Genomic DNA, 13,069 nt, shown 5'->3' with positions numbered 1-13,069 from the left:
CAATCCTACCCCCCCCCCCCCTCTATTCAAGCTTGGCTTCTCCATTTTTACATAAATGGCTTCTTTCACCCCTCTTTTAAACCAGCCCTCCTCCCTGTCTAGGATTCATACTTGAATTTTTTGTACAAGTAATTGTGAATTGAGAAAACTGGTTGGATGTCAAGTGGAACATCTAAAAGAAAAATACAGCAAGTCCAGTTGCCTTGACTAATTTTTTACAGATATATATTCTTACATAGTTTGTATAGAGAACTAATATGAGTGCTGATATGCCAGCCTTGACAGCTGATTCTTACAAAATATGCCTGGATCTAGCATTTTTTTATTACAGTATGTTTCTTCTGTGTTAAAAAGCATTGATGTGAATGCTGAGCTTACCATTAAACATTCATAGATCCTATTTAATACACATATGAGCTAAGGCTGCAGTTGGCTCTTTTATCTACTAATGCTACTACTTCACTATTATTTTTACAACCAGCTTAAAAAACTTTCCAGGTAAATTTAAAATAGCATTAGAGGGTTCCCTGTCCTCCATACGATAAACAGGTGGCCACTTTCTTTCATAGATTCCTGGGTTTCCTGATACTAAGAGATTTAGAGATTTAATTGTGTAATTATACTGGGGTGGTAATTATACTGGGGTGGTATTGCAGAATTAGAATGGGTATCTGTAAGAGAGCAGGGCTTGTTACGTGAGGCTCTCAGGCCCACATAATAATTTGGCTATAAGAGATCTAAGAAATTTGTTTACTGGTATTTAGTCCTGATTGAAGATGACACAGGGTCTAATGTATGAAGAATGTGCTACAGATAAGGACATACATTTACTAAAACTGGAGCAGGCAAAATCTGGAGAAGCTGTGGATTGCAACTGGTTAGCTTTATCTTTAATTTTCAACGCTTAACTAAACACGATGTAGGCAGAAGCTGGTTACTATGCAAAGCTGCCCCAGTTTTAGTAAATTCCACCCAACTTATCTTGTTGCCCATAGCAATTAAACGATTCTAACTTTCACCTTAATAGTGGCCAACCAGAACTGTTGCCTTCTGCCAGCTTATAATATATCTGGCCTCGGGACTGCAGCTTGAACCACAGTTATAATTATTAGTAACACTTTTAAAGAAACTCAGTGTTTATTTCACCTGATTATTTCAGATGGGTTTCCAAACACCTACAGCATGATTACTGAGAAATATGACATATTAAAAATGTTATGAAAAAATGTTATGATAGACTGTTTTGTAATTGTTTCCTGTGCATTACCAATTTACAAGGAACATATAAAATAAACAAATCCTGGCTGAATGTATTTATGTCTTTACTCCATTGTTTCTATGAAATGTATCTTTTTAAGTATTTCCTTCTGTCTGTTTTTCTTTAATAATCAAACTGCAGCAGTTTGTGCTGTACACAATTTATTGTACTGGCACAGAAAAGCCACAATGCCTTTCATTAGCATAAGTCCTCTAAAAGGATTTTAATGATTATATTATGCAAATTCTGTTTAAGTTTCAACTTGTTGATATTGCAAAATTGAACCTAATTGACAGCAGGGTGAAGAAATAATTAGTTTAATTTGGAATGGCTGAAATTGAGGCATCACTTACTGTGTGGAACATTAATCAAGGGAATAGTAAGTTTGTCTGTTGTCACAGGCTTAACCGTATTGTTCAGAATAACTGTTATTACAGGCTCATTGCTGGCATATCCTAGCACAAGGTTATGACAGGATGCAGAGCCTGTCATTTTTTTTTTTCAACTAGGGTGTCACACATACATTGGGAGAAGAGAAATAAATCTTGTCTATTCATGATATCTGCTGAGGGAACAGAAAAGCTTTTGAAACGTTCTAACACTGCATTTTCATTGTGCAGATATTACAGACTTATTGAAGAATCCATCGACCCTTGTATGGTGTCTCCACTTAGTGCAGAATGGCTTCAGGGAATCTATTCATACATACCAGCAGAACTTTGCAAGGTGTGCAGCAAATCCCTTCAGGATTTAACAAAGGTATGTATGGATTTGTGTCATGCTTTGCAAGCAGCTCTCATTGCTATTAATACATGAATATTTGACAAGTACAGTGGAGGAATTATTCTTGTGCATACTACCCTCTAGATATAAAATAAGCCGTTCTGCAAAACAGATGATTTGTTCTGAAAAATATACCGTGTAAAAAAATTTGTCAGTTGTAAAAGCAAAATATCCCTGTGCTTAAGCGATCGAAGTGCTTTGGTAAAAAAAAACAAACAGAAATAAACGGGGCAGTTTGGGACATAAAATGTCTTGTGAAATTCTAATTAGGGTAGGTTTTTTTTAGTTTATATAAAGAGAAAAAAATGTACTATAGACTAGAGACTTAACCCATGTATGATGTATTTATCCAACAAATCCTAACATTAGTAACATTTGATTAAATCAATTTATAAAAATCTGTAAAAGATGCAAGCATTATGATCCCAAAGCTACAATGTAATTATTGATAGAGTACAGTGCAAAACGGCAATACACAGTACATATCTGTTTCTTTGGGTGCAATGCTTTCCATATCATATACATTGCCGCATGATATTTAGCTTAGCTGAGTTGATTTATGAAGCAATGAAAAACAGGTCAGTTGTCCATAGCACACATGTTTTATTTTCATTCTATTAAGTTTTTTTATTAAATATGGGGTATCATTGGTTGCTCTAGGTCAGCAGTTCCCAACCTTGGATTAAATACCCCAGAAGGTAGTTGATAGTACATTTACATTTATATTTTTGTAATGGCAGAAAAAAGCTGTGGCATTGGGCAGTTAGGGACTAAAATTGTGCAGAAGGTCTGCAGAGTAATCCTGTGGCTGCATTTTCCAAAACTCATTCTATAGTTCTGGCTGCCAACTCCTCAGTTAGTCCCCAGCTGAGTGATGTGCCCTTTGCTTTTCTTAAGTGCAAGAGGCCATAGATCCAGGGAATCCAGTGTAACAGACTGCACCCCAAAGAGACCACAAGATAACACTGGACACACCACTTCAATATGGCATACTCCAAAGATCCCCCTACCCCAGCCTCCCAGCTCCCTCCTTCTTCTTACTGACAAAGACACAGTGGGATTTGAGCCCCTCCTTCTGTTTGTGCCATATGGCCACATCTACTATTTGGTGTGGCACGGTACATGCCCCACCCCCACTGAGGGATACAGTTTATACAAATGAAGCGCCAAGGGGTACACAAGTAAAAAAAAGTTGGGAGCCACTGCTCTACGTAATGCCTCTACTTTAATTTGCTTCTGCTTCAGCATGAAACCCATGCTTTCCATTTTCTACATATATTTTGTATATATTAGTGCAAATATGTTTAAATGTTAACTAAAGGCAAGGTAGGAAACTGATAAAGATACATAAATGTAGCAGTTAAAGAAGACATCCCACAAACAATATTTACAACTGAACTGGAAACATGAACATGTAACTTTAATAAAACAACCCATTGTCTTAAAAAAACAAAGAAAGTTCATTATAGGATCCTGAAGCCTTAAATAATCATGCAAGTGGAGAGGGATTAGGACTCTTGTGAAGTTTTTATTGCTGTCTGTGTCCCAATTAAGGAGATTCACTCTCTCTATTGTCCTGGTGACTGTTATCACTAAAAGTGAAGAATATCCCAAATTTTGAGTTGTCACCAAAACAAGAATAGTGGACACTACAGTAGTTCTTGTGACCCTGCTGATCATCAGCGATTTCCCTTGCTTTGGAGGGATTTCCTCTGTTATGTTGTGTTCTGTTGTGGCTCTTGGGCAAGAAGTGAAAGGAAATCTCCCCAATGGGACCAAGATGGCAAAAAGGCTGATATAGATCAAAACCCTCCCTTATTTACTGATTCCTATATTTGTATTATTTTTGTGACTGGCAATACTTGTTTATTGTATCATGACAATGTTTTGTAAATCAATTTAATTATGATGTAATTCAGGAAAACCTTCTTAGGCCTCATACACACTGGCGCATGAAGCTGTAAAATGTAAATTGTGGACATATTTCCGGACCTGGTATAACCAGCTGTGGGGTCTGTGCATGTAGCTATGTAAATCAACATAAAGCTGCCTACAACCATTCAATATTCTGGGTGGCTGTATGTGGCTGTGGGTGGCTGTGTGCATGAATACTTAAAGTAGTACTAAAGTCTCATTTTGTTTTCAGAAATTAACTTATGTAGTCCAAAACAGTACATTTTAAACAAATGATTGCCAATAGCAATGTCCAGAAAACCTGCTTTTTCATGTGCTCTGGTTCCCTGAAGTTCCAGTCGGGCAGCACACACCCATTAGGTCAACAGCACTCTGATGAAAACATCAATTGAGACGACATGCCCCATCATTAATTTGCCCAAGCAGATGTGTGCCCCTTCATTGAAAAAATTCCGCTGACATGAGGACCCTGCCCTGCAGTCCATGCCTTCCAGGGAGGTGTTGAAGACACACCTCTGCTATTGCCTTGGAAGCCGTTGTCCATCACTTCCCTTGGAGGAAGAGCAGAGGCATATCTTCTATATGCTGTCCTCTCAGTCTGCCTGCGTATGTTACTGTAGACAGTGTCCTCATGTCAGACGGTAATGCTCAAATGGGGGCTCACATGGGTAGCTGCAATGCATGGGAGACACCAGAGCATAGAATAGAAAAGTGGAGGGCAGCGATCATGGGGACTGGCAGGAACATATATAGAGGCCAGCTTGAAAAACAGTAGATATAGCATCCAATGCAGGTAAAGATACCCACAGCTGAAATGTTAAAATAATAGGGGTTTAATATCACTTTAATACTCAATTAATATATACAGTTCATAAGACTTGCACACACTAAGTCCCTGCCTGGTTGCAATAAGCAACAACTCCACTTTTTGTTGAGCCATTTAATAGAATGTATATGTTAAGGAATTGGATATGTCATACAGACAGTGATCATGATTAAACATTTACTATACATTAGAGCTTGAATTTAAGATTTTCTTCACAGATCATTTGAAAAAAATCGCCTGTTAGGAATCTTCTGAGCATTAAAGGTATTGCAGGGCAGTAAAGTCAAATCAGTACATTTTGGACAAGTTTACAAGTGTGTTTGAATTAAAGTTTGTTTGTCTTAAAGTTTATTTCCACTTTTGCAGACAGATTGGGATAACACCTATATATACCGTTTATTTTTTTTACATGTTCCCATTCATATAGCATAATTTAAACATATCTAAAAATTGTTTCTTACCATTTTACTTGCTATTTTCTCAAAACTCCAAAACTGAAGTTTTTCCAGGATCTGTAATTTCAAGCAGGGGGTTTGAGAAGGAGTTGTGTTTAACTTAATTAATCCTGTCTGTGCTGTGCTGGCAGATCTCATTGTAAGTTGTAAACTAAATTGGAACATTATCTGTCCTAACAAAGGGTTAAAGACTGGTGTTTGTGTTTAATGAGGGGAAACTCAGTCTGTCCCCATTTGTTAGGTTTAGTCACAAACTGTTCAAACTGTTCAGAATAGCTTGCAGTCTGGCCACAGGCTTCTTTTACAAAACAGCATCTAAAAGGTAAGACATACATTTTTAAAATTCAAATTTGACTGCAAAAGTGGAAATACACTAGTTAGTACTGTCTAAGCAGAACAAACTGAATGAGAGCTGCAGTTTTTTTCCTACCTGATGCTTTAAGCAACCTTTTCACCAATCTAAAATTTTAAATAAGTTGCTACCTGAAGAGAAGACTGTAAATACTTACTTATTCTGCTGTATATGCTGCTGAATGCTGTTCCATTGCTAAGGAATCATCACCCAAAGTCTACTCGAACAGAAACACTTCCAGAAGCATTGTTCTACTGTGTCCCCCAAAGCTCATTGATTCCGGTCACCATGTACCACATCGCTACACATGCATTTATCCATATAAGTGTCACTCTTGAGGGGTACACCCGTGCTTGACCATTTAGCTCAGCACAGTGTAAAGCATCTGCTTTGAAACATAGCTTAATAAAAGTAGCCAGTGCACCTAAATATTCCCCAAAGCTTTACTAACACACATGTAGGCATGTCAAGGGACACATAAAAAAGCCCATGCTGATGCCTTTTGGGTAATCACTAGGGATGCACCGATACTTGGTACAAGTACAGATACTTTTCGAGCTCCAAGACTAGACTAGAGAAAAATACAAAAGTTAGGAGGCAGCTGTCATTTGTAAGGAGCACACGGAGCTCCTGGGATTTGTACATCTCTGTTTTAATGTATGATTTTGTTTTTGAAAATATACTGATACTTGTCCAAGTACTCACAGATACAAGTACTGATACATGTTTGTTTATTGTCATGTGACAGTTTTTCCTAAAACAATACAGATTAAGGATTTCAGGACAGTGGTGGAGCGCCAGAGCTAGGTCCCAGCTAGAACTGCAACAACCCTGGTAGTTCTCATGAAAATGCCAAGTATCGGCACTGGTATCTGAAAAGTATTGGTGCATCCCTAGTAATCACACAAAACCCAAAGGCTTCATTCAATGCCTCTGTATCTGAATGGATTCTTTTCACTACACTTAGTAGTCTAATAATGCACAGGTGTATACCTTGAGAGTGCCACTTATAGATTTCAATGAATCTTAAAGTGTAAGTAAGTTTTAGATAGTCGGTTAAGGATTAGACAACTGTTTCTCCAGACACGTAAACCCTACGACAGCAAAAGAGACAGAGATAAAAAATTAATGTTTTACTAGAGTAGGAGATGGTTAGAAACCCAGTCAGCTTTTTATTGCCATCTGTGTCCTTGCTGCAGATATTTCCTCACTTCTTGTCTAGTAAAACCACTGTCAACCTGACAGTAAGCGAGGATATGTGAAATCTCTCAAGCTGAGCCCCAGGTAGCAATAAACACATGTCAGGGGTTCTAATCCTTCCCAAATAAAACTTACAATTTGGAAGCATTTGAATGGAGAACAACTGACTCACATTCGATCTGTGCTGAATGCAACCAAGCAAGTCTCAGGCAGTGCTTTTAAGTTCATGTATTTGGTTTCTAAATAAAAATTAGCCAACACTAACATTTTTAAGATTAGCATCTCTTCAACTTACATTTTCACTGAGTTTATAAGCCATATATGCTGAAGAACTCTCCTATAAAACATAAATATTTCTGAGAATAATTTTTTTTAATTTCAAACTTTCAGGTTTAGAAACAGCTATATATTACAATATGCAGCTGATCTGGTCTTAGTAACATACCAAAATGTCACACCATCTATATGTCAACCCATGAAGGCTTAATATATTTGCGATACTACGCTGCTGCTGCTTTCATGTGTTATGGCTATGAGACCACATCATGGATGGGTTGCTAATGTATGGTTGCGCCACAAGTGTTTTAAACAGCTCAAAGAACTGTTGCTACTGTGCTGTATGACATTAACAACCAAGTACTTCAGAGATATATTTTTTAAAAACCTGGCTCATTTGTATCTGTCTTGGCCATGTGAATATTTTGTAAGATGTCTACACCTATGTAAATAATGATCCAAGTTTAGAGTGCTTATTAATCAGAAATTAATTTATTAAGAACAAGTTTTAGAACAGTAAGTGATTATGATGGTAATATTGCACATTAATGAGAAGAACAGATTCATGGGCAGCTTGTGAGCTTCTTCTATTAGAGAGAATGTGTATGCAATAAAGAACAGCTGGTGTCCAGATGTGATATGGCAGGCTTTTCCTTTCAATATAAAAGTTTTTTGTTAGCTTCCACTTTCCAGATAGACTATTGATGGGAGTTTTAAGTGAGATTGAGTACATCACAAGCTTTGGTATTTTACAGTTCAGTATTTTAATGCAATAGGTCCACTCTTAAAAACAAGCAGATTTGATAGTAAATATGGATATAAAACTATCGTTGGTTCTCTGTAGAGATAGTTTAAATCCTGAGAAGCAATAAAAGAGGGAAAAGTTTATAAACTGTAAAAGAAAGCAACATGATAAAATTGGAAGTTCAGGTTTTGAGATGTTAAAAATGTAAAGTTTAGATCCCCTATCTGAGAAGTGAGAAAAAATCCCTCTTTCCCTCTTTGATTCAGATATAGTTTGCACAAATGATTAATTCATTAAAGATTATTCTTCATATTAGGTATGCACAGATACTTTTCGAGTACCAGTGCAGATACTTGGCATTTTCATGACAACTACCAGGGTTGCAGCGGTTGCAGCTGGGACCTGGCTCTGGCGCTCCACCACTGTCCTGAAATCATTAGTCTGTATTGTTTTAGAAAAACTGTCGCATGACAATAAACAAAAATGTATCAGTACTCGTACTTGTAAGTACTCGGCAAGTACTCGTCCTCGCAAAACTGGTATCTGTGCATCCCTTAATTTATATTCATAAAAACAAAATCGTACATTAAAACAGAGATGTACAAATCCCAGGAGCTCCGTGTGCTCCTTACAAATGACAGCTGTCTCCTAATTTTTGAATTTTTCTCTAGTCTAGTCTTGGAGCTCAAAAGTATCGGTACATGTACTCGTACTTGTACCGAGTACTGTACTCGATATCTGTGCAACCCTACTTCATACGATTGAATGTTTGACATGAACATGGGTTCACTTTCTTTCTCTAGTAAATCAGGCCCAAGATCACTTTGCAACACTTCATTTTACTTCATTTACAGTTCACAGTTTAGGAAATTGAGCCCTAAATGGTAATAAGGTGGGCTTTTCTAATGATGAATAGGAATGAGAAATTCTGCCTGGGTTAATTTAGTGAACAGTTTTGAGAACTGTGCTTGAGGTTTGCAAACTCTGTGATAAACACAAATGATTTATTTGAGGGATGAATCTTGTTTTTTAGTCCTGCCTATTTATAGGGTACACACTGACAATATGGCTGCTGGAAGACCACCCTTTTATAGTGAGGGGGCTGGGTTATCCAGGGGCAAAGGCTATATACTGCATTATAACTTGTTTCTTTTTTCTGGCAGTGAACCAGAAAGGTTTTCACACCCAAAAGTTTGCAAATCCCTGGGGGTTAGCCACAAACCCACTAACCTAATTTCTAATAATGAGTAGGAATCTCTATGGGATCCTCACCCAACAGGTCATGCACCCCTGCCCCTTGCTTGATGAATTTCTATAAAAAAATATATTCACATTTCATGAATAAATTGGTAAGGCATAAGCAAGATTAGTATTTCTAGAATTTGAATATGAATAAAAGTATACTCTTATAATCACAATATACAGTATGAGTTTACATTTTAGCAGTGCACTTTCTATACTACAATAATTTCCTTTCCTGAAAAAGTGATCCAGAGTATAATGGTTTATGGATTTTACATCATAATCAGCATTTTCAATAACTTGTGGAATATAGAATGCAAGGAAATTGAGAATTGATAGGTCTCAACATATACGTATTGCTTATATGAGCTCAGATGATTGTTGATTTGTGAGTAATAGCAAATTTAGTTGACACTCACCAAAACCAACAGTTTAAAGTATATTGTCTGTATGTTGCATCAGTCTGCTAGCCGTAGGCTTTCTTGAAAGAAACCTTTTGGTTGATTTGACATAATGAGCATCCTCTTTTTCTAATAATGAATCTAGATGTGCATGTGTGTGCTCTAGATATGATCAAATGTTAATTTAAAGTAAAAGTTCAGCAAGAACTTCAGTTTTAGATAAAGTAGGGTTGAGTGAAACCTACAGTATATTCTCTGGTTTTATTATTATCTGGGTCCCCTTAGAAGAAGTGTGAAAAAATGTCTCTAGACAAAAGTTAAGGCCTGACAGATGTGCTAACCATTTACAATTTACAGTTTTTCGGAATTGGATAAAATTGGAGTATTATAAACCAGGAAACACCTTTCCTAGAGAAAACACTGTTGTGTGGTGTTTGTTTTGCTTGTCATGAAACCAAAAGTGTTTGGCTAAGTTATTTCCGCCTAAAAGGGGGGTTAGCCAGTGTGAACCTTTCAGCTGATATCACAGTCTTGGGAAAAGGGGCCCAGAGCAGCATTTTCTCTGACTATCCTTAAACATCCATTTCAGCAAGTTTGTTGACATTGATTTATGTTAACATTTAAGTATAAGTCTTCCTTAAGGACATTGTAAGGATCTCATAGTTAATATTTTTTTTTAACAAAAAAACCTGGCCTGATTATTTTTGGGATAGTGCCAAAACTGTCTTTCTAAGTAGTATACCAGAGAAGTTGTAGTACTAATTTTTGTATATAAAGAATAGGAGATGGATAGTCATTTCACATCAATACTAATTCACACATGGAACCTCCTTCCTTTATTGGTGTTTCTGAGGGAATTGTTCTTTGTTCTTCTCCCAAACAAAGACATGAGGCCAGTGTCTTTTCTCCACCTCTCTATGGGTGCTGCCAGAAATCTGAGGGTGGTTGAACATGCATAGGGAGTCCAACTGCACTTATACAGTGTTCCATGGCATACTTCCACAAACATGAAAGGTTAGCTGGGCTGGTCAAACATGGTTGTAGCTATGGAGAGGGATGGAAGGTGGAGATTAGTGTTGATGATGCCAGCACTGCTTATAAATGGGAAGAACAAAACAAATAAGCAACAGTTTAATGAACAGTCTGATCAATTGTTTCTGCCTAGTTGCACCACACAGGAGTTCCATAGACATGAGATTTGTATCTTTTATCTTTGGTTGCACATGCAGTACAACTCTGCAATATATAAATATGTCCCCATGTTTCAGACCCTGTGAGCACATAAATGTACCTGTTTATCAGCCAGTAATGCCACAGCTCTTAAGCCCTGTTGTGGGCAGACAATACAAAACATTTTTGTGGACTGAGTGCTGTCAGTTCTTGCCTGTTGTCTTTTTTCAACTGCTCACACCCTCCTATTCTCCTGATTTTTACTACATAGACATGATATTCTGTAGGCTAAGGTAACAAAATAGGAGCACTAACTATTCTCTTTGAGATAACACTGGAAGTAGGCAGATGAGACAGGACAGCTCTGAATTTCTGGCATGATCAAATTGTACTATATTTTCTGCACTCCCTAAGCAAATATCACATAATGTTTCTGATGGTATATTTAACAAACCAAAAGGTAGCAAATAAGAGAAGTTTATTGTTAGAGTTTACATACACTTTGAAGAACTGCAATAGATCTGCCTTCTCTGTGAGTCTGGATCCTGGACTTGGGTATAAATTCCTGTGGCTCAGATTAAAACATTTGAATAAGAAACCTGGGCACCATTTCTACTTTAGCTAAGTAATAAAAAAGCTATTTTTTTTATTATCATGTACATTGGCAGATACAATTCTCTTGTGACCTTATTTTCTGCTCCAGCCTTGCAGTATTCGGTCTTTGCCAAACAAATATCTTGCCTTTGTTACCAAAAACTGGGCCAATAATGATTAAAAATAGCTTCATTTACCAAAAAAAAGCCTCCATAAGGGCATCTCCCAGAGATATGGTTATTAACCATACTCATTATGCATTAATACATTTTATACTACCTTTGTGCGATCTGTTTATTAAGGGGTGACTTTCCTGAAAAGTCAGTTACATTTAATGCAATATATGCTATAATTCTACCTATTCCTATCTATGTCCTATTATTGTACCAGTAATCAATACAGCCTAAATCTGTTGTTTTTTTTTTTAACAATAGATTTTTATTGAAATTTTCGGTCTTAATTCAGTAACAAAGTAGGTAAATACAAAATAGAAAAACATGACAAGAACCTAAAATAAAAGCATACACAAATAGCAGTCATCATATAGTTGTTGCGGGCAGCATATAATCCAATAATCGATATTACAGTATTGAGTAAACATAATAAAGGCTCATCTCAAAATGTTCAGTCTAACAATTGCGACCAGATGTTCCATAATCATGCTAATATAAGGTCTAACATATTCCAGCTCTATAAGGAGCAAACTCTGGCATTTTTGTGTCCGTTATAATCCAATAATCGATATTACAGTATTGAGTAAACATAATAAAGGCTCATCTCAAAACGTTCAGTCTAACAATTGCGACCAGATGTTCCATAATCATGCTAATATAAGGTCTAACATATTCCAGCTCTAACATATTCCAGGAGCAAACTCTGGCATTTTTGTGTCCGACCATCGGACCCATGGGAGCCACTTATCCTCAAATTTTGATAGTGAGCCCTCTCTGCACGCTATAAGTTTTTCATGATGGTAATGGAGCTTCACTATGTATAGGACTTCCCCAGATAAGGGGTTAAATCTGTTTTTTTAAGGTTTTTTCATCTGTTGTATTTTTGTGTGTTTTAAGGAGGCAGAGGAAAACTATATCTATGCTATTAAGAAGTCCATTGTAGACTATATATTACTAGATCCAATGGAGCAACATAGACTTGGAATTAAAGTATCATCAAAGGTAAGTTGTTTTCCTCTGTATGGTTTGTTTTAATGTCTGTCTGTATGTCTGTCTCTTTGTCATATTTTAGCCTTTTGTCGGTATGCAGTTGCTATGTCTCATAATTTGTTTCAATAAAATAAAGTGCTTAGCAATATTGTTTTGCTAATTTGTGTGTAGAACAGGGTCCTTTAAAATATTACAGTCTGCCAGGGTAGTTTTTTAGGATTCATTCATACCTGATGCAACACACCTAATGTTACAGACACTTTAACACTTGTTGCCATGCATTTTCTGAAGGCAGTGTGATGTGTTAAGAAGTTCGGCATTTGATTGACTTGAATAGGAAACACAAGGTCAGTGCATTCACAATACTGTATACAGCATATCATCATCTTTCTGGTGTAAGTAGTCCATATTTAATGTAGTATCATTCCATTAGATTGGACAAAAAAAATGCAAACTACATAGAACTACATATAATCTCATCTGGCATGAAAGAGCCCCCAATCTGACTTGCACCACATTGATACTAGCAGACCTCTGGAAGGACTGCAATTACTGATTTTTTTCTGAAAATGTTAGTTGCCTGATTGTCTTGTTTGTAGGTGAGTGGCTCAGAAAGTATTGAGATAAGTATATCAGCCAGGCAGCTAGCATCTTCATAGAGATGGCACAGTGGCAGTATATATATATATA

The 13,069-nt window shown here is 36.8% G+C and overlaps 1 protein-coding gene across 1 annotated transcript in view; it reads left to right on the top strand.

Annotated features, from left to right (window-relative positions):
* LOC108784922 (dynein heavy chain 3, axonemal-like) overlaps positions 1-13,069 on the top strand; it is an 899,093-nt gene that overhangs the window by 171,770 nt on the left and 714,254 nt on the right. Inside the window, exons 7-8 of the mRNA XM_018553871.1 lie at positions 1,879-2,017; positions 12,287-12,391. Coding sequence (XP_018409373.1) covers positions 1,879-2,017; positions 12,287-12,391 — 244 coding nt within the window. The remainder of the gene's footprint in view (positions 1-1,878; positions 2,018-12,286; positions 12,392-13,069) is intronic.

Source organism: Nanorana parkeri, unplaced genomic scaffold, assembly GCF_000935625.1.
Source record: "Nanorana parkeri isolate BGI_ZX_2015 unplaced genomic scaffold, ASM93562v1 scaffold132, whole genome shotgun sequence".
Classification (NCBI taxonomy): Eukaryota; Metazoa; Chordata; class Amphibia; order Anura; family Dicroglossidae; genus Nanorana; species Nanorana parkeri.
Note: the sequence above shows the minus strand (reverse complement) of the source record. Positions and strands in the feature narration are given on the sequence as shown.